At 43.4% G+C, this 21082-nt stretch overlaps 1 protein-coding gene across 1 annotated transcript in view; it reads left to right on the top strand.

The window, feature by feature from the left end:
- Positions 1-21082, top strand: part of crtc3 (CREB regulated transcription coactivator 3) — a 94866-nt gene that overhangs the window by 15036 nt on the left and 58748 nt on the right. Inside the window, 1 exon segment of the mRNA XM_053324285.1 lies at positions 10472-10602. Coding sequence (XP_053180260.1) covers positions 10472-10602 — 131 coding nt within the window.

Below are 21082 nucleotides of genomic sequence, written 5' to 3'. Positions count from 1 at the left end.
ATTATTTATTTTTTTTAATTTATTTCATTACATATTTTAATTTAATTGTATATTATTTTTATTTAGTTTAATTATTTGTATTATTATTATTATTATTATTATAATTATTATTATTATTTTTTTTTATTATTAGTAGTAGTAGTAGTAGTATGCCCTCTAATACACTTCCAATACAACAACAATAAAATAAAAAAATAAACATAAAGTTGAATTACCACATTACGACAGTGTTAACATAAACTGAAAATATTTAAGCTTGGTAAAAAAAGCTTGTTGAATTTATGGCAGAGCTGTTGTATCGAATTACATTAGATTGCACAGCTGTTCCTAATAACGTACTCAGTAACTTTACACTTCATGTAAAATAATCTACGAGGAATGTTTGCTTCCACTTTTATGATTTATGATATTGCACTGTGGCACAAAGTTGTTTCGAGGTCAAACTTTTTATTTATTTATTTATTACTAACACTCTGTATCGGCGTCTCATCTGTGTCAACGCAGCAGTGTGATTCAAATAAATGAGGAGGCGGCATTTTTCACACAGTGTCTTGAACGCAGCAGCCTTTCTAGTTAAATCTCGGCATCAGAGCACAGAAGGATGTTTGCTGTCAAACTAAACACGACTATTTTTATCTTTTAAAAAACCCTGCTTGCCTTGGGATCACCATCTACCAAATTCAAGGTCTTTTTTTTCTTTCATTCAGGGTTTATTCAAGGCCATCATGACCCCCCCCCCCCTCAGCCCCCCCTCCTCCTACTCGTCCCCCCTCCGTTTCAGACTTAACAGCAAAAACAGCCAAATTGGACCTTCAGAAGTGCAAACAAGCTTCTCCTGAGAATATTAAATAATTCAGAGTTTCTACTGCTTTGTAAAAAAAAAGGGAATAAAAGAAAAAAGGGAATAAAAGATGAGCGCTGTATTTCTCAGCAGTCCTTTTTTTAACCCTCCTGTTGTCCTCGAGTCAAGGAAGGAAGGGAGGGAGGAAGGGAGGGAGGAAGGAAAGGAGGCAGGAATGGAGGGAGGAAGGAGGGAGGGAGGGAGGAAGGAAAGGAGGAAGGAAGGAAAGGGGGAAGGAAAGGAGGAGAGGAAGGAGGGAAAGAGGGAAGGAGGGAGGGAGGAAGGAAAAGAGGAAGGAAGGAAGGAAAGGAAAAGAGGAAGGAGAGGGAAGGAAAGGACAGAAGGAAAGGAGAGGAAGGAAAGGGGGAAGGAAAGGAGAGAAGGAAAGGGGGAAGGAAAGGAGAGAAGGAAAGGAGGGAAGGAGGAGGGAGGAAGGAAGGAAGGAGGGAGGGAGGAAAGGAGGGAGGAAGGAAGGAAGGAAGGAAGGAAGGAAAGGAGGAAGGAAAGGAGGGAAGGAAGGATGGAAAGAGGGAAGGAAAGGAGGAAGAAGGAAGGGAGTAAGGAGAGAGTAAGGAAGGAAGGAAGAAGGGAATGAAGAAATGCTTTGTTAAAAAAAAGGGAATAAAAGATGAGCGCTGTATTTCTCAGCAGTCCTTTTTTTTAACTCTTGTTGTCCTCAAGTCAAGGAAGGAAGGGAGGGAGGAAGAAGGAAAGAAATGAGGCAGGAAAGAGGGAAGGAAGGAGGGAAGGAAGGAAGGAGGGAAAGAGGGAAGAGGAAGGAAAGGAGGAAGGAAGGAAGGAAGGGAGGGAAGAAGAAAGGAAAGGAGGCAGGAAGGAAGTAAAGGAAGGAGGAAGGGAAGGAAGGAAAGGAAGGAGGAAGGCAAGGGGGAAGGAAATGAGGGAAGGAAGGAAAGGAAGGAAGGAAGGAAAGGGGGAAGGAAATGAGGGAAGGAAGAAGGAAGGAAAGGAGTAAGGAGGGAGGAAGGAAGGAGGGAGGAAGGACAGACGGAGGGAAAGAAGGAAGGAAGGAAAAAGGGAATGAAGGAATGCTTTGTAAAAAAAAAGGAATAAAAGATGAGCGCCGTATTTCTCAGCAGTCCTTTTTTGAAGCGATGCGATGCTGTTTGTGATTTAACAGTACTTCTCTGTAACACCGGGACTCAGTATCTGTGTCAGCTCTCCCAGGACCGAGAGATGGAGAGAGAGGGGGAGAGAGGGGGAGAGGGAGAGAGAGAGAGAGAAGGGGGAGAGAGAAGGGGGAGAGAGAGAGAGAGAGAGAAGGGGGAGAGAGAGAGAGAGAGAGAGAGAAGGGGGAGAGGGAGAGAGGGGAGGGAGAGAGAGGGGGAGAGAGGGAGGGAGAGAGAGGGGGAGAGGGAGAGAGAGAGAGAGAGAAGGGAGAGAGAGAGAGGGAGAGAGAGAGAGGGGGAGAGAGAGAGAGAGAGAGAGAGAGAGGGAGGGAGAGAGAGAGAGAGAGAGAGAGAGAGAGGGGGAGAGAGAGGGGGAGAGGGAGAGAGAGAGAGAGAGAAGGGGAGAGGGAGAGAGATAGAGAGAGAAGGGGGAGAGGGAGAGAGAGAGAGAGAGGGGGAGAGGGAGGGAGAGAGAGGGGGAGAGAGAGAGAGACTCCAGGTGAAAGTGTCCTTGTTACTTTTAGAGAATGATCCTTTGAGGTAGAGCAGTAATTGCAGCGACTCTTACCAGATACAGAAATCAATCCTCACACACACACACACAGAGGAGGAAGAAAGCCCCTTCTTCTCACCCCCTCTCCATTTACCGTCACCTCTGGGAACGAAGCTCCGCAAACTAAATGGACTCTAGATTCCACTTGACGATAATCATTTCTCAGTTAAAGGGGTGTAGAAGTGTCTCTTATTTGTGCCTGAACCATCACAGTATGGACTTAAAGGTTTAGTTCATCAATCAATCAGTCAATCGATCTTTGTTTAGAAAAGAAGCTTTCAGACACGTTCATGTAGTTTAAAGTGATTCACAAGCTGATAATGAGACAGACTGAGTGTAGAACATAAAGAAAAGGAGCAAAAACAAAAGTAAAACTAAGAAAGTATTAAAAAATAAACTTGCACTGTTAATACAGTACTTACGGCAGTCCAATCAAATCCAAACCAGTGCCTTTAGTCTACCGTAATTACTGTAGTAGCAGCACTCAGTCAGTAGCAACTCACACCGGGAGCGTTACAGCAGCGGAGCTAAGCATGCTCTGGGAGAGAAATCTGCCTTTTAAAATGAAGTTGCACTGTTAATACAGTAAATACGGTAGCGGAGCTCTGGGAGAGAAATCTGCCATATAAAATGAAGTTTCACTGTTAATACAGTAATTCGGGTAGCGGAGCTCTGGGAGAGAACTCTGCCTTTTAAAATGAAGTTGCACTGCTAATACAGTAATTATGGCAGCGGAGCTCTGGGAGAGAACTCTGCCTTTTAAAATGAAGTTGCACTGTTAATACAGTAATTACGGTAGCAGAGCTCTGGGAGAGAAATCTGCCTTTTAAAATGAAGTTGCACTATTAATACTGTAATTACGGTAGCAGAGCTCTGGGAGAGAAATCTGCCTTTTTAAAATGAAGTTGCACTGTTAATACAGTAATTACGGTAGCGGAGGCTGGGAGAGAACTGCCTTTTAAAACGAAGTTGCACTGTTAATACAGTAATTACGGTAGCTGAGCTCTAGGAGAGAAATCTGCCTTTTTAAATGAAGTTGCACTGTTAATACAGTAATTACGGTAGCGGAGCTCTGGGAGAGAAATCTGCCTTTTCAAAATGAAGTTGCACTGTTAATACAGTAATTACGGTAGCGGAGCTCTGGGAGAGAACTCTGCCTTTTAAAATGAAGTTGCACTGCTAATACAGTAATTATGGCAGCGGAGCTCTGGGTGATAACTCTGCCTTTTAAAATGAAATTGCACTGTTAATACAGTAATTACGGTAGCTGAGCTCTAGGAGAGAAATCTGCCTTTTTAAATGAAGTTGCACTGTTAATACAGTAATTACGGTAGCGGAGCTCTGGGAGAGAAATCTGCCTCTTAAAATGAAGTTGCACTGTTAATACAGTAATTACGGTAGCGGAGGCTGGGAGAGAAATCTGCCTTTTAAAATGAAGTTGCACTGTTAATACAGTAATTACGGTAGCGAAGCTCTGGGAGAGAAATCTGCCTCTTAAAATGAAGTTGCACAATCCAAACGAGTGCCTTTAGTCTACCGTAATTACTGTAGTAGCACAACTAAACGGCCCAATTTTGTTAACTTGCTCAAATTTAGTTAGTTTGGTAATTTTCTTTGATTTTTGTGCTAATGTCATGTGTCAGTAGCTACGTAGCTAGTTGACCGCACGAGTAGCTACGTAGCTAGTTGACCGCACGATGAATAAACTCAGTATTTTAATAATCTACTTACACCGACATGCAGAGCAATTCTACCTGAAACCTTTTGGTGGCGATTAGCAACCTTAGCTACCTTTTTTTTAGTTTGTAGCATGCTCACGGATTTAAGATAGCTTCATTACAGTCGGTACGTTTTACATGCAGCAAAAAAAATTGAATTTCTGATCGTCTTGTCCGAGCATACATGCTGTTCAGAGAATCGGATAAACGGCCGAAGCATGGCTGACTCCGTTACGCTATGTGGTGCTGTAGCCCTCTCAACAAAGAGCCACTTCCTGTTGAACTCTACTTAACAGCAACAACTGACTATCTGACGGCATTCAAACAAAGATGGCGTTACGAGGAGATGGACGATGCTACAGTAGCGTAACATTTCCTGCATTATTTAACTTCTAATAATGCATATAAAAAGAAAACCAGATCTTTTTTAATAAGACGTTTCCTTTCACTTCTGGGTGAATGCAAAATCCGATTTAGGTACGATTGGTGAGTATACGTGGCGTTAAAATGCAGACTATGAACAAATTATTGAGGCGTTCTTATCCGATTTTTAAGAAGTCCGTTATGGTCTGTTAAGTAGATCCAATGTAGCTCGGACTAAAGGTGTTTAGAAGCATTTTAAAAAGTCCAAACTATGTCTGATAGGATGCATGTAAACGTACTGAGTGTAACCAGAATGACAAACGACACTCAAAATATGCTCCGTTATCTCCGTAGTGAAATGATTCCACCTCCTATAAAACACATTTAATCATTTACTTTTATTATGGAGGACATTATTAGATTATTAATGCTGAAGCCAAAGTAAGAAAATGAAAGTAAAAGTAGTGGTTTGGTTCTTCTGACTGGTATATTATTATTATTATTATTATTATATATGACTTTGTTAGATTATTAATACCGAAGCATCAGTGTGTAAACATACAAAGAGACCATAAATCAGCTGTCAGCGGACCTGTTGCTCTGGCTGCTTGGGAGAAACTCAAGTAGTTTCCTTTTCCGCTGTAGCACAACTAAACTGTTACTGTAGTACAGGAGTGTCAAAGTAGTTTTCATTCAAGGGCCACAGACAGTCCAATTTGATCTCATGTGGGCCGGACCATTAAAAAGATGGAAGGAAAGAAGGAAGGAAGAAGGGAAGGAAAAGAAGACAGGAAGGAAGGAAGGAAGGAAGGAAGGAGGGAAGAAGGGAAGGAAAGAAGGAAGGAGGGAAGAAGGGAAGGAAAAGAAGACAGGAAGGAAGGAAGGAAGGAGGGAAGAAGGGAAGGAAAAGAAGACAGGAAGGAAGGAAGGAAGGAAGAAGGAAAAAAGAAAGAAAGGGAGGAAGGAAGGACAGAAGGAAGGAAGGAAAGAAAGAAAGAAAGGACCATTAAAAAGATGGAAGGAAGGAAGAAGGGAAGGAAAAGAAGACAGGAAGGAAGGAAAAAAGAAAGAAAGGGAGGAAGGAAGGACAGAAGGAACGAGGGAAGAAGGGAAGGAAAAGAAGACAGGAAGGAAGGAAGGAAGGAAGGAAGGAAGGAGGGAAGAAGGGAAGGAAAAGAAGACAGGAAGGAAGGAAGGATAAAAAGGAAGGAAGGAAAGTGGGCAGATTTGGACCCCTCGGCGGGCCGGTTCGGTTTCAAAATAAAACACTCTAAATATAATTTTCTTTTTTTTTCCTGCTGCACCAAAACTCTGATTTTTTTTGTGTGTGCACTATTACACCTTTATTTATCAGCACTTGTTCAATAAATGAATGCTGAAAGACTTTATGTAACGATCTCTGTGTTTATCACTCAGACGTTGATTATAAATTCAAATTCAGACGTTGTCGATTACATCGGCCGCCTGCATGTGAACCGTGTGTGGACTCTGTCAGCTGTGAGGCAAACAGAGCAATAAAGGATTTATAGTGTCAATAAAATAAAACATTTTTTTAGTATCTCAAAGTACATATGTTAATAATGCAAGCAGAATATTTACATAATATCTGTAATTTCTCCCTCTGAGCTGATATTTGGAATTGAGTGTCCCGTTCGAGTTAAGATGCATTTAGTTTTAGTCTTAATTTCATAACCCATCAATGTTAACCCTCCTGTTGTCCTCAGGTCAAGGAAGGAAGGAAGGAAGGAAGGAAGGAAGGAAGGAAGGAAGGAAGGAAGGAAGGAAGGAGTAAGGACGGAGGGAGGGAGGGATGAAAGGAGTAAGGAAGGAAGGAAGGAAGGAAGTAAGGAGGGAGGGAGGGATGGATGAAAGGGTGGAAGGAAGGTAGGGAGTAAGGAAGGAAGGAAGGAAAGGAGTAAGGAGGGAGGGAGGGATGAAAGGGTGGAAGGAAGGTAGAGAGTAAGGAAGGAAGGGAGGAAGGGAGGAAGGAAGGAAGGAAAGAGTAAGGAAGGAAGGAAGGAAAGAAAGAAGTAAGGAAAGGAAGGAAGGAAAGAAAGAAGCAAGGAAGGATGGAAGGTAGTAAGAAAAGAAGTATGGAAGGAGGGGAAGAACGAAGGAAAAATTAAAGAAAGAGAGAGGAAGGAAGGAAAGAAGGAACAGTCAAAAGAGAGATGGGGTCAATTTGACCCGGGAGGACGACAGGAGGGTTAAGAGTATATTTTTACCTTTTTTATATTGATAATCAAACTACTCCAGAAAACACCTTCACGTCGTCATGCATGGATAATATATCACACTAAACCTATTTAAACCATAGACTGTATAAAAGAAATGGACGTAACATCCGTGACATCACCCATTGGTTTGTGGACTGCTGCTCGGAAGCCAATAGTTTCGGATCTAGGCAGCACCATCTTGAAAATTTCAGGTGCATTCTGGGAAAAAATGAACACGGATTCTACTTATATGGGCATGAGGCGGAGTCATGAATGGACGTATGGGCGGGACCAACGGCGGAGCGGGGAGGTAGCTATGGTTGCGAGGGCTGGATCTCAAGGACATTGGTCAATCAACCTGTCAATCAGGACGTAGCCACGCCCTAATGCATACCCTGCTTTATCGTCACATATAAAATCAGGGAGGCCAAAATGTCCCAAATGAACATCATACTGCATTGAAGAAGGCTTTAAACTAGCGATTGAGACCATAAACACATTTTGAAAACGTTTACTGAGGTTAGAAATCAAGTGAGAAGTTGGTGAATTCTCCATTGACTTGTATAGAGACGGTCGCCCCCTGGTGGCCTTTTGATAGAATGCAGCTCTAAGTTACTTCCACATTGGCCTCATTTCAGAGGACCAGAACTCCCCGCCTGATTTAAACACACCTTTGTGCCTTTAGTGTTAATCAACAGTCCTTTGTGTTTGTGTTTGAATCAATCAATCAAACTTCACTTATACAGCAGCTTTCATTCAAGTTAACGCAACTCAAAGTGCTTTACAGTCGATTGACAAGCTGATAATAAGAAAGAACAAGGGATATAACATGAAGAGAAAGAAAGAAAGAAAGAGAGAGTCGGCGTGATCTGACAAAACTGTAGTAGCAGTTGACACATGACATTATAACACAATGTAGTAGGATGACCTCATTGGTTTATAAAAGACTGAGGCTTTGGACTCAATGCAGATGAAATGTTGTTTTTTGAAAAGAAGAAAGGGAGGAAGGAAGGACAGAAAGAAGGAAGGAAGGAAGGAAGGACCATTAAAAAGATGGAAGGAAGGAAGGAAAAAAGAAGGAAAGAAAGAAAGAAAGGACCATTAAAAAGATGGAAGGAAGGAAGGAAGGGAGGAAGGGAAGGAAAAGAAGACAGGAAGGAAGGAAAAAAGAAAGAAAGGGAGGAAGGAAGGACAGAAGGAAGGAAGGAAGGAAGGAAGGAAGGACCATTAAAAAGATGGAAGGAAGGAAGGAAAAAAGAAGGAAAGAAAGAAAGAAAGGACCATTCAAAAGATGGAAGGAAGGAAGGAAGGGAGGAAGGGAAGGAAAAGAAGACAGGAAGGAAGGAAAAAAGAAAGAAAGGGAGGAAGGAAGGACAGAAGGAAGGAGGGAAGAAGGGAAGGAAAAGAAGACAGGAAGGAAGGAAGGAAGGAGGGAAGAAGGGAAGGAAAAGAAGACAGGAAGGAAGGAAGGAAAAAAAGGAAGGAAGGAAAGTGGGCCGATTTGGACCCCTCGGCTGGGCTGGTTCTGGCCCACGGGCCGCATGTTTGACACCCCTGCTGTAGTAGATTCAATCAGTCATTGTTGGATGTAGGCATGGGCCGGTATGAGATTCTGGCAGTATGATAACCATAAGCAAAAATATCACGGTATGGAGGTATTACAGCTCTAAAATGTTCCTAGACATTGACAGACGTGTTAACCCTTAAACAGACCTTACTAGTTATGTAATTTGCACCTCAAGTAAGGAAGGAATGAAGGAAAGAAGGAAGGAAGGAAAGGGAGGAAGAAGGAAGGAGGGAGGAAGGTAGGAAGGAAAGGAGAGAAGAAGGAAGGAAAGGATGGAGGAAGGGAAGGAAGAGAGGGGGGAAGGAAGGGAGGGAGGAAGAAGGAAGGAAAGGAGGGAGGAAGGGAAGGAAGGGAGGAAGAAGGAAGGAAAGGAAGGAGGGAGGAAGGTAGGAAGGAAAGGAGAGAAGAAGGAAGGAAGGAAAGGATGGAGGAAGGGAAGGAAGGGAGGGGGGAAGGAAGGAAGGGAGGGAGGAAGGAAGGAAGGACAGATGAAGGAAGGAAGAAAGGACAGAAGGAGGGAACATTTACCCTAACAGCTGAACTTAGATCTGAGGAAGGAAGGAAGGAAGGAAGGACAGACAGATGAAGGAAGGAAGGAAGGAAGGAAGGAAGGACAGAGGAAGGATGGAAGGAAGGAAGGACAGAGGAAGGACCCTGGAGGACAACACGAAGGTTAAAGAGTCTGTATCTCCTGGTGCACGTTGTCTGTTTAAGGGTTAATTTAATCTGAATCTGTAATGACAGTGTGAGGGGTCGTGATACTCTACGCTGCAGCTGCACCACCTGAGGGATTTCTGACCAGCACTTCCTGTCTTTGAAATGTTGTTTTTTGAAAAGCAGCTTGATTGAAATTGGGCAAAGTGAAAGTGATGCCTACCTGTGAAAACTGCAGTGTTATATGGGTCAGTGATTAATAAGGGTTGGCAAGATGAGCAATTCAAAAATATCTTAAAAAATAGTTTTTAAAAGCAGCATCAGGTTTGTTAAAATGACATTTGAAGCATTTTTTTAATCAAAAGTAAGACTGAATGCTCCTGAAAATGTCAAATGGTGTAACCACACAAGAATGACAAATATTAAATATTTTATCCACCTACAGCAGGGGTGTCAAACATGCGGCCCGTGGGCCAGAACCGGCCTGCCAAGGGGTCCATTCCGGCCCACCTTCCTTCCTTCCTTCCTTTCATCCCTCCTTCCTTCCTTCCTTCCATCCCTCTGTCCCTCCATTCCTTCCTTCCTTCATTCATTCCTTCCTTCTATCCAGTTTGTATGGTTACACCACTTAGACATGTATACTATAATCCTCTAATATATTCTCTCTCCTTCCTTCATTCCTTCCTTCCTTCCTTCCTTTATTCCTTCATTCCTTCTGTCCTTCCTTCCTTCCTTCCTTCCTTCCGTCCCTCCTTCCTTCCTTCTGTCCAGTTTTTATGGTTACACCACTTAGACATTTTTACCATAATCCTCTAATATATTCTCTCTCCTTCATTCCTTCTGTCCTTCCTTCCTTCCTTCCTTCCTTCCTTCCTTCCTCCCTCCCTCCCTCCCTCCCTTCATTCCTTCATTCCTTTATTCCTTCATTCCTTCTGTCCTCCCTTCCTTCCTTCCTTCCTTCCGTCCCTCCTTCCTTCCTTCTGTCCAGTTTTTATGGTTACACCACTTAGACATTTTTACCATATTCCTCTTAATATATTCTCCTTCCTTCCATCCATCCATCCTTCCTCCCTTCCTTCCTTCTGTCATTCCTTCCTCCCTTCCTTCTTTCCTTCCTCCCTTCCTCCCTCCCTCCATCCCTCCCTCCATTCCTTCCTTCCTTCATTCATTCCTTCCTTCTGTCCAGTTTTTATGGTTACACCACTTAGACATTTTTACCATAATCCTCTAATATATTCTCTCAAAATGGATTAAAAGCTGAAATTTGATGCTGAGTCCCCAAAAAAAGAATGTGTGCAAGTTATTCATACGTTTATTTTCACATTTTAACCCTTTAAATTTGATTAAACCCATCATGGATCCATATGTATGTGTGTGATAACGGCCTCTCTCTCTCTCTCTCTCTCTCTCTCTCTCTTCCTCTCTCTCTCAGGGTGGCTTCCCTTCAGGGTTGGACTCCGTCAGAGGAACCCGCCACCATGGACTGGTCGAGAGGGTCCACAGAGACCGCAACCGCATCAACTCTCCCCATCGCCGACCCATCGACAAGCACGGACGGCAGATATCCTTCCAAGCGCTAAATCATTAACAGTAGGATACTTCACCAAACACGCCGCCATGTGACGTAGCTATCGTCATGGCGAAGGGGGTTCAGCGATGTGGATGGAAGTGGGTGTTGTGGCTTCCAGGTGGTTGGTCTACATTGATGTTTTTTTTTTTTTTTCTCAATGGCGGTTTGTGTTACAGTCAACAGTGTGGGCTTCTGTTTTGTAGCCCTAGGGTGCAGAATTAGTCATTATGCTAATTTGACATGTGACGCAGAGGCAGTACGCCGCTTTACCTTTCGCCTAATGGACATCGACAGTAGGAGGTTCTCTTAACACCTCCTGTTGTCCTCATGTCAAGGAAGGAAGGGAAGGAAGAAGGAAGGAAAGGAGAGAGGGAGTAAGGAAGGGAGGGAGAAGTAAGGAAAGAAGGAAGGAAGGGAGGAAGAAGGAAGGAAAGGAGGGAGAGGGGAGGAAGGGAGGAAGGGAGGAAGAAGGAAGGAAGGAAGGAAGGGAGGAGGAAGTGAGGCAGGATGGAAGGGAGGAAGAAGGAAGGAAGGGAGGAAGAAGGAAGGAAAGGAGGGAGAGGGGAGGTAGGATGGAAGGGAGGAAGAAGGAAGGAAAGAAGGAAGGTCCCCTCTCCCTTTCTTCTCGCACTTCTCGCAGGCCCCTCCCCCTTCCTCCTCACAGGCCTCTCCACCTTCCTCCTCACAGGCCCCTCCCCCTTCCTCCTCACAGGCCTCTCCACCTTCCTCCTCACAGGCTCCTCCCCCTTCCTCCTCGCAGGCCCCTCCCCCTTCCTCCTCACAGCCCCCCTTCCTCCTCACAGTCCCCTCTCCCTTCCTTCCTACATCCTTCCTTCTTCCTCCCTTTCTTCCTTCCTCCTTTCCTTCCTTCTTCCTCCCTTCCATCCTTCCTTCTTCCTTCCTTCCATGCTTACGTGCCACGTGCACATAGTCGCGTGCACGTGGCCGCACACACGTAAGCCTCCTCTGTGGGAGGGACTTTGGAGGTAGGGCAGGAGTGCAGCGGAGAGGGGAGGGGTATGGATCTGAAAGTTGTACTTCTTCAAATTTGATGCTAAGTCCTCTCTCTCCTCAAAGTTACCAACTGCTGCTTTAACTCTCAACTACACCCTTTAAAATGAATTTCTCCAGAATTTCTCCAGAAAGTAAAAGTTGTGAAATCAGCGTTTTTTTTCTTGCAACATTTTGGCACCAGTCGCCATGGTTTCTAGTCATATAATGGGGGTCTTGTAAAATTCTGTAAACCAGATGGCGTTATATTATATAGACTGCTTCCATTTACAATGCATAGAAAATCACCATGAATGGGGGTCACCACCACCACCACCACCACCACCTATTACACGTTTTATATGAATGTGTCATAATTCATCACAGATCTACGTCGGTGTCTTACGCACTCAGTAGAGAATAAAGACGTATGAATCAGTGTCAGAGTTTACACCCCGTAATAATCTTGGCATGTCCTGATAATGAGTCACCAAAAAATTTAAAACGATGTCTGCCAACTATGTCTTGGAAGTTTGTTTTAAAAACCGGTCGAGACAGGTTTTGAGCATGCGCCGCCAAAGCCGAGCATGCGGTGGGAATGCAACGTGTCTGAATGTGACTTTAAAAAAAAAAAAGAAATGAGGGTTTAGTGGTAATAAGTAAGAATGACAGTTGTTTACAGCTGATGTTTTGATAATCGAAAGCACAGACAGAGAAAAATGATAAAACTTGTTGATAACGTGGCAGAAAAAAAAGAGGATAAGCATCAAGAATCGGCTTCAGTAATCCACATGAGAAGAAATTAGTGTCAGTATCAGTATCAGCCAAGCTTAGTTTAGTTTAGTTTATTTGGAACCTCATTAGCTGTTACCTAGGCAACAGCTACTCTTCCTGGGGTCCATGTTAAAATAAATACAACCAATTACAATTACAATATAACATAAATGCATACCTAAATAGAGTGTGTGCCTGTGTCCCCCCCCCCCCCTCTTATGCCCCCCCCCCTTCCTTTAAGAACTCTAATACAGAGGTGTCAAACTCATTTTCATTCAAGGGACACATACAGACCAATTTGATCTCATGTGGGCCGGATCATTAAAAAGATGGAAGGAAAGAAGGAAGGAAGGAAGGAAGGAAGGAAGGAAGGAAAGACAGGCAAAAGGAAGGAGGGAAGAAAGGTAGGAAAGAGAGATAGTGAAGGACGGACAGACAAGGAAGGAAGGGAGACAGGAAGAAAGGAAGGAAGGACAGAAGGAAGAATGGAAGGAAGGACAGAAGGAAGAAAGGAAGGACAGAAGGAAGGAAGGAACGAAGGAAGGACAGATGGAAGGAAGGAACGAAGGAAGAAAGGAAGGACAGATGGAAGGAAGGAAAAAGGAAGGAAGGAAGGACAGATGGAAGGAAGGAAAAGAGCACTGGACGGCAAGTGGGCCGGATCGCACCCCTCGGCGGGCCGTATCTCACCCGCGGGCCGCATGTTTGACACCCCTGCTCTAAAGGAAGTCCATCTCTTTTTGCAGTCTTAGAAACTGGAGATGTTTGAAGCAGCGTTATGCAATACGGTCAGTTGGATTACAAATTTGGAGACAGCAAATGAGCGACTCCACCAGGAGAATGATAAACTAAAAAGGAAAGATTGGATCGAGATCCACAGCAGAACACACAACTTCAAAGTGTTTGGCCCCAACTACAGACATGGAAATGGAAATCTTGCAAGTTACACGTCCTCGCTCTTTAAGGAGTCAGTTGAAAGACGAACTCCAGTTGGAGTCGGAGGTGGAGAACGTTTATCGAGTTGGAAATTTGGAAACAGGGCGATGATGAGTGAGGGTGCAGAGATACATGAAGGAAGAGGATACTTTAAAGGGTTTTTAAGGAAGGAGGAGGGAGATGGGATGAGACTATAGATGTTTCCTGACCTGATGTTGGACTCGGCTAAAAACCAACAAACAAGAGGGCCAGTTTTCATGTTGAAGGAGCGCAGGTGTGAAGCATGAGATCAGCCAGCTACATTGATTATAACTTTCAGGAAAGTATATCATCTAGCAGCAGCTGCCAAGCATCAAGTGAAAATTGCCTATTAACAGGTGTGGACATGAGGTGAAGAAGGTAATAAACTGCAATTGGCTATATGATTAAGAAATAAGGAGCCTGTGTAATGGTTGATGGTTGATTTTGAGTTAAAAGTCATCAGAGAGAGAGAGAGGTGGGGGGGAGGGAGAGAGGGAGAAAGAAAGAGAGAGAGAGAGAGAAACAGAGAGGCACAGAGTGAGAGAGAGAGTGAGAGAGAGTGAGAGAGAGAAAAACAGAGAGAGAAACAGAGGGACAGAGAGAGAGAGAAACAGAGAGAGGGACAGAGTGAGAGAGAGAGTGACAGAGAGAGTGAGAGAGAGAAAAACAGAGAGAGAAACAGAGGGACAGAGAGAGAGAGAAACAGAGAGAGGGACAGAGTGAGAGAGAGAGTGACAGAGAGAGAGAGAGAGAGAGAGAGAGAGAGAGAGAGAGAGAAACAGAGAGGAAGAGAGAGAGGGACAGAGTGAGCGAGGGAGAAAGAGAGAGAGGGAGAGGGAGAGAGAGAGAGAGAGAGAGAGATAGGGACAGAGTGAGAGAGAGAGAGATAGGGACAGAGTGAGAGAGAGAGAGAGATAGGGACAGAGAGAGAGGGAGAGAGAGAGAGAGAGAGGACATGCAACAAATTTCAGTAGTTCAGTAATAAGTGGGCCCTTTAGCAGCGAGTGGATTAGTGGCTATAGGAAGACTATGAATTATGATTGGAGATGGTGTGGTTTCAAGTTTCAGGTGTAATGTGTAATTTTGTAGTTGTGTGTGTGTGTGTGTGTGTGTGTGTGTGTGTGTGTGTGTGTGTGTGTGTGTGTGTGTGTGTGTGTGTGTGTGTGTGTGTGTGTGTGTGTGACCTCGTTCTGTTTTCTGTTGTTCATGTGAAAGCTCTGAAATATATATTTTATGTTGCTCAGAACAAAGCAATGTGCATTACTCTCCTCTGCCCATAATCCAACAAGTGTAGTAATTACCATGAATAATCATTTGGCTCGGAGAAGGTTGCATCATTCTCTCGTGTGCTCGAGTACAAATATCATCGTTAGTAGTAGCCCCATCTTTGTTTTTCTTTCTCCAGTCATCAGAGGGTTGCTTTCTGTTGCCTGCAAGTAGAAACAGTTTGATATAGAAATATAGTTAATTTTAACCCTCCTGTTGTCCTCGAGTCAAGGAAGGAGAGAAGGGAGAAAGAAATAAGGAAAGGAGGGAGGGACGGAGGAAGGAAGAAGGAAGGAAAGGAGGAAAGGAAAGAAAGGAACAGGAGGGAGGAAGAAGGAAGGAAAGGAGGGAGGGAGGAAGGAAGGAAGGAAAGAGGAAAGAAGGAAGGGAGGAAGATGGGGGGAGGAAAGAAAGAGAGAGTAAGGAAGGAAGGAGGGACATACAGAAGGAAGGAAGGAAGGAAGGACAGGAAAAGGAGGGAGGAAGAAGGAAAGAAAGGAGGAAGGAAGGGAGGAGGAAGGAAGGAAGGAAAAGGAGGGAGGAAGGAAGGAAGGAAGGAAGGACAGAGGAAAGAAAGAAATGAGGGAGGAAGGAAGGAAGGGAGGAGGAAGGAAGGAAGGAAAGGAGGTAGGAATGAAGGACAGGAGGGAGAAGGAAGGAAGGAAGGATGGAAGGGAGGAAAGAAGGATGGAAGGGAGGAAGGAAGGACAGAGGAAAGAAGGGAGGATGGAAGAGAGGAAGGAAGGACAGAGGAAAGAAGGAAGGATGGAAGGGAGGAAGGAAGGACAGAGGAAAGAAGGAGGGAGGAAGGTAGGGGGGAAAGAAGGAGGGAGGGAGGAAGGAAAGAGGGAAGGGAGGAAAGAAAGATAGGAGGAAGGGAGGAAAGAAAGAGAGAAGGAGGAAGGAAGGAAAGAAGGAACGGTCAAAACAGACTGGGTCAATTTGACCCAGTAGGCTGACACAAGGGTTAAAAAGGTCTTAAAAGTCATTACATTTGTTCTTCAATATATGTATTTATTGGGATGTTCTAGATATTCTGCTGTAGAGAGATACTGGAAGGACTGGGAGAGATACTGGAAGGACTGGGAGAGATACTGGAAGGACTGGGAGAGATCCTGGAAGGACTGGGAGAGACAGAGTGGTTGACATGGAGCTCATGGCTTGATCTGGATTCACACCCAATATGTCGCATTAACATGAGACACCACTTAGCCCACTGAACCATCAGTACCCCCACAACTCAGAGCATTTTAATAAGTGGATCTGTTTATTCTCCGCCTCCGGACAGACATGACTCAATGACCTGTCACTGTGTGTGTGTGTGTGTGTGTGTGTGTGTGTGTGTGTGTGTGTGTGTGTGTGTGTGTGTGTGTGTGTGTGTGTGTGTGTGTGTGTGAGAGAGAGAGACGCTCGGATGTCATAACTGTGGTATATATTATTCATGTGGGCAACGATCACAACAGATGCGTAACATAATGGTCATAAAGGATGTATGCCATGGGTGTCAAACTCATTTTCATTCAAGGAAGGAAGGAAGGAAGGAAGGAAAAGAAGACTTGAAAGAAGGAAGGAAGGACAGATGGAAGAAAGGGAGGGAGGGAGGGAGGAAGGAAGGAAGGACAGATGGAAGGAAGAAAGGAAGGAAGGACAGATGGAAGGAAAGAAGAAAGGGAGGAAGGACAGATGGAAGGAAAGAAGGAAGGAAGAAAGGGTGGAAGGAAAGAAGGAAGGAAGAAAGGGAGGAAGGACAGATAGAAAGAAGGAAGGGAGGAGAGAAGGAGGGAGGAAGGAAGGAAGGAAGGAAGGAAGGATATTTTGGGATATTTACAGAAGTTACCAAATATAATTATTTGCCTTTTCCTGCGAGAAGAGGAAGAGGAAAAAAAAAAACCCAAAGGGGAGAAATGTATACTTTGCATTTTTTTGGCTTGGTGATGTTGCCCCTGCAGTTTTGCATTAATTTGATGGAATACCGTTAGTTATCTATGTCTATGTAAATATTGACTCTATTTTGATACAGCCAATCAAATCTTTGAATAAAGTGATAACGCATCATTCTGTCATAAGTAGAGCAGATGTCACACTAAGCCTGATTGCATCCTGATACACAACAAAGGAGCCACACACTCATTACCCGTGAACCACGCTAGCTTCCCTGCCTGTTTAAAGGCCAGCTCAGATTCCTTCCTTTCTTCCTTCTGTCCTTCCTTCAATCTGTCCTTCCTTCCTTACTTCCTTCTGTCCTTCCTTCAATCTGTCCTTCCTTCCTTACTTCCTTCTGTCCTTCCTTCCTTTCTTCCTTCTGTCCTTCCTTCAATCTGTCCTTCCTTCCTTACTTCCTTCTGTCCTTCCTTCCATTCTTCCTTCTGTCCTTCCTTCCATTCTTCCATCTGCCCTTCCTTCTCTTTCCTAACTTTCTTCTCTCCTTCCATCTGTCCTTCCTTCCATCTGCCCTTCCTTCTCTTTCCTAACTTTCTTCCCTCCTTCCATCTTTCCTTCCTTCCATCTGCCCTTCCTTCTCTTTCCTAACTTTCTTCTCTCCTTCCATCTGTCCTTCCTTCCTTTCTTCCTTCTGTCCTTCCTTCAATCTGTCCTTCCTTACTTACTTCCTTCTGTCCTTCCTTCCATCTGCCCTTCCTTCTCTTTCCTAACTTTCTTCCCTCCTTCCATCTGTCCTTCCTTCCTTCCTTCCATCTGCCCTTCCTTCTCTTTCCTAACTTTCTTCCCTCCTTCCATCTGTCCTTCCTTCCATCTGCCCTTCCTTCTCTTTCCTAACTTTCTTCCCTCCTTCCATCTGTCCTTCCTTCCTTTCTTCCTTCTGTCCTTCCTTCAATCTGTCCTTCCTTACTTACTTCCTTCTGTCCTTCCTTCCATTCTTCCATCTGCCCTTCCTTCTCTTTCCTAACTTTCTTCCCTCCTTCCATCTGTCCTTCCTTCCTTTCTTCCTTCTGTCCTTCCTTCAATCTGTCCTTCCTTACTTACTTCCTTCTGTCCTTCCTTCCATCTGCCCTTCCTTCTCTTTCCTAACTTTCTTCCCTCCTTCCTCCTGTCTTTCCTTCCTTACCTTCTTATTTCCTTATTTCCTTCCTTCCTTATTTCCTTCCTTCCTTCCCTGCCCTAAGTAGAGCAGATGTCACACTAAGCCTGATTGCATCCTGATGCACAACAAAGGAGCCACACACTCATTACCTGTGAACCACGCTAGCTTCCCTGCCTGTTTAAAGGCCAGCTCAGATCAATGATTCACTACCAGACTGGATGCAACTTGCAAAAGAATCCCAAGTCATGTGATGGTAACCGTTTCCATAGCAACTACACATTGGCATACCCCCCTTACTTCTGCATTGCTACGTTTTAGTAAGTTTTTTTTTTTGTTTTTTTTTTTGTTTTTTTTAAGATTTATTTCTTTTATTACGTTGCGATTATGTGGTATCCGCGGTAACCACTTGGCTACCAAAGCGCTCCAGCGTTAGCCAACTGAACTCACGACAACCTAACCTTTACGTAAATGAAAAAGAAAAAGAGCAAGTCCCACCTAGGACGCTTGCAATCGAGCAAACCTAAAGCTAGGCCATTCAGACACAGATAACCGTTTCCATAGCAACTACACACAGGCATACCCCACTACTTCTGCTTTGCTACGTTGTATTAAGTGGATTAGCTGGATTTCTGTTTGTTTTTGATAGCCAACAATGAACAGATTAAATGTTGCTGCTATTTGGCTAGTGATCGAAGTATGTTAACGTTAGCTAACCTTTGTTAGCTGTTGTTGTTTTTAAAGATTTATTTCTGGGATTTTTTTGCAGGAAACGAGGGAGAGAGGGACGTTGCGATTATGTGGTATCCGTGGTAACCACTCAGCTACCAAAGTGCTCCAACGCTAGCCAACTGAACTCACGACAACCTAACCTTTTTACGTTAATGAAAAAGAAAAAGAACAAGTCACACCTAGGACGCTTGCAAACAAGTCATTTTTGTTTTATTTAATTGCAGTACATTTTCGAGCTACAATTGCAAAACTGCTGTTCTTAAAAAAAGTCGTATAAGCTGGTCCTCGCTCTCATCCGCCATGTTTTCTTACTGGTCTATGTTGTTTTCTGATTGGCTGAAGAGAAATAACTACATATTTACTTTTAGCTCGTTGAATTGGCCACTAAACAAAAATTCACGGGGGAAATGTGCACCGCTAACTTCCGATAGCAGGCTAGATAGCCAATTAGCTGCTGCACATTAAACAGCATGTAAACATATCTGCACATGTTAATTTAGTCTGGTTGGATGCCGATGAAGTCCTTACTCTCTTTACTCTTGAATTACCAGCTCTAGCTACAGCAGTTTGTGTGTTTTCTCTGTTCTTTACGGTGTAGCACCAACACCAACACACTCCTCCAGTGACTGGTGGGAAAAGACGCATTTTATACTTCCTCAGTTTCTTTTATTCTTCCTGTTAATAATAAAAAAGTATAATTTTTAGATATGTTTATTCTTTAAATTGAATATATTTAAAACCTCATTGATATTTTTGACTGAAGAACAGGTAGGAGGAGGAGTAAATGTGATTTCAGTTGGACTTTAATCTTTTCTCTTTACTGTGAAATGTATTAACACTATAATATGAATATGTGTAGCTTGGCTGTATGTATTCCCACGGACGTCGTCTGCTCTTGTTAGTATCAAAACAGGAGCCGTTTGCCCATTTGTGTTGGGTGGTGGGTGGTGGTGGGTGGTGTTTGGTCCCGCACGTGCATACTGTGTGCACGTGTCCTTGCGTATAGTTAGTGTGGTCAACATGGAGTAAAGGTCATTGTTGAAAGAGAGATCGTTGGTGTTGTTGGTGCCAAAATAGAAAGGACTGTCCGGTCGGCTCATGGTCACAAGGTGTGTGTGTGTGTGTGTTGGAGTGAACATCTCATCATCTCCGAGTGCTTTTTAATTCGTCATTCTTAAAATATCAGCAGAGGGAATGATGAGGATTTGAGTCAGGACTAAATATGGTGAAGCTTTTGTATTCTGGAGACTCTTTAAAAATTAAAAAAACACAGTGGATTTGTTTTAGGAGGCATGTGTGTGACAGAAGTGGACCGAAGTAAAGGTAGTAAAACAGCATTTCACAGGCCCCAAATGAGACCTGAGGAGGTGTAGTCTCTCTGTCTGTGAAATTTGGAAAACAGGAAAGATAATTTTCTCTTTATTTGTAATCATCAGCTGTGTTTGAGGCATTTCCTTTGCTTACATTTACCATCATTGTGCTTTTTTTGTTGTTTTTGTTTGAATGCTGTGATTCATTGCTATGAATAGAGTAATTGTTGCAGCCAGACGCCACTCCCCAATTTCATGAAAAAAACATTTTATAATTGAATTATTCCTTTTTATATACAATAAGTTTAATTCCATTTAAAAGGAGTGTGGATTAAAAGTCAAACATGTTTTGGATTCATTATTGAGTTGTCCATGCTACCCAATTAAAAGAATGTGATACTGTATTGATTCCCTGATGCCTGTAGGCGAATTCTTGCATAAGCCCGAGCCTCTGCTGCAGAAATGTCAGTGAGGTTTTTTTTGTTTGTTTTTTGTTTTTTGGCTGTAAGATTTTGAGTCAGGATAAAACATTCAGCCACAGCAGTCATGTCTCCACATTTTACAAAAACAACTGATATTAGCACAGTTTTACAGACAGTGCATAAGCGCCTGATGCTATTATTATTATTATTATTATTATTACAGAAAATAGTCAGATATAGTTTTGGCACTGGTGTTGAAAAGTTTCCGATACCCAAGCCTAACCGCCCCCCCTCCCCTCCCCTTTTCTGCCAGATAGGCTGTGAGAAGTAAAAACACTGCTAATGTGAGGCCTCCAGAAAAAGTCCTCCATACCTCCATGTTCCTAAAAATCCACAGAGATTTAGTGGAGGCTGTTGTAAATGATGAAGAGAGAGAGAGAGAGGAGGAGCAGTGTAGTATTTTTTAAAAATGCTAATCTATGTAGCGCTGTTCGTGATTCTAGCTTATCAAATCATACCGCCGTAATTTTAAAATGGGGGAATGTGGTTAGCGGCTCTGATTTGATAGTGAAATAGAGGGGTGATTTTGTTTAATTATACCCTCTCTACTTCACACCCTGTGCATTATATAGAGAGAAATGATTACTCATTCATTCTTTCTTTTTGCAACACATACCAGAAGTGAATGTGCCGTCTTACAGATTGGGGAGGGTTACCTGACCTGAGAGCGTTATAGTTGGTGCAAGATGTTAAGTAAGAGTACATGAACTAGTAAAATAACCAGTTTGACAGGATCGTCCCTTCTTCCTCTCTCTCGCACTCTCTCTCTCTCTCTCTCTCTCTCTCTCTCTCTCTTTCTCTCTCTTTCTCTTTCTGTCTCTCTCTCTCTCTGTCTCTCTCTCTCTCTCTCTCTGTCTCTCTCTCTCCTAGTCTCTCTCTCTCTCTCTCTCTGTGTGTGTGTGTGGTAGTCTCTCTGTCTCTCTCC

This window comes from Scomber japonicus, chromosome 1, assembly GCF_027409825.1.
Source record: "Scomber japonicus isolate fScoJap1 chromosome 1, fScoJap1.pri, whole genome shotgun sequence".
Lineage (NCBI taxonomy): Eukaryota > Metazoa > Chordata > Actinopteri > Scombriformes > Scombridae > Scomber > Scomber japonicus.
Note: the sequence above shows the minus strand (reverse complement) of the source record. Positions and strands in the feature narration are given on the sequence as shown.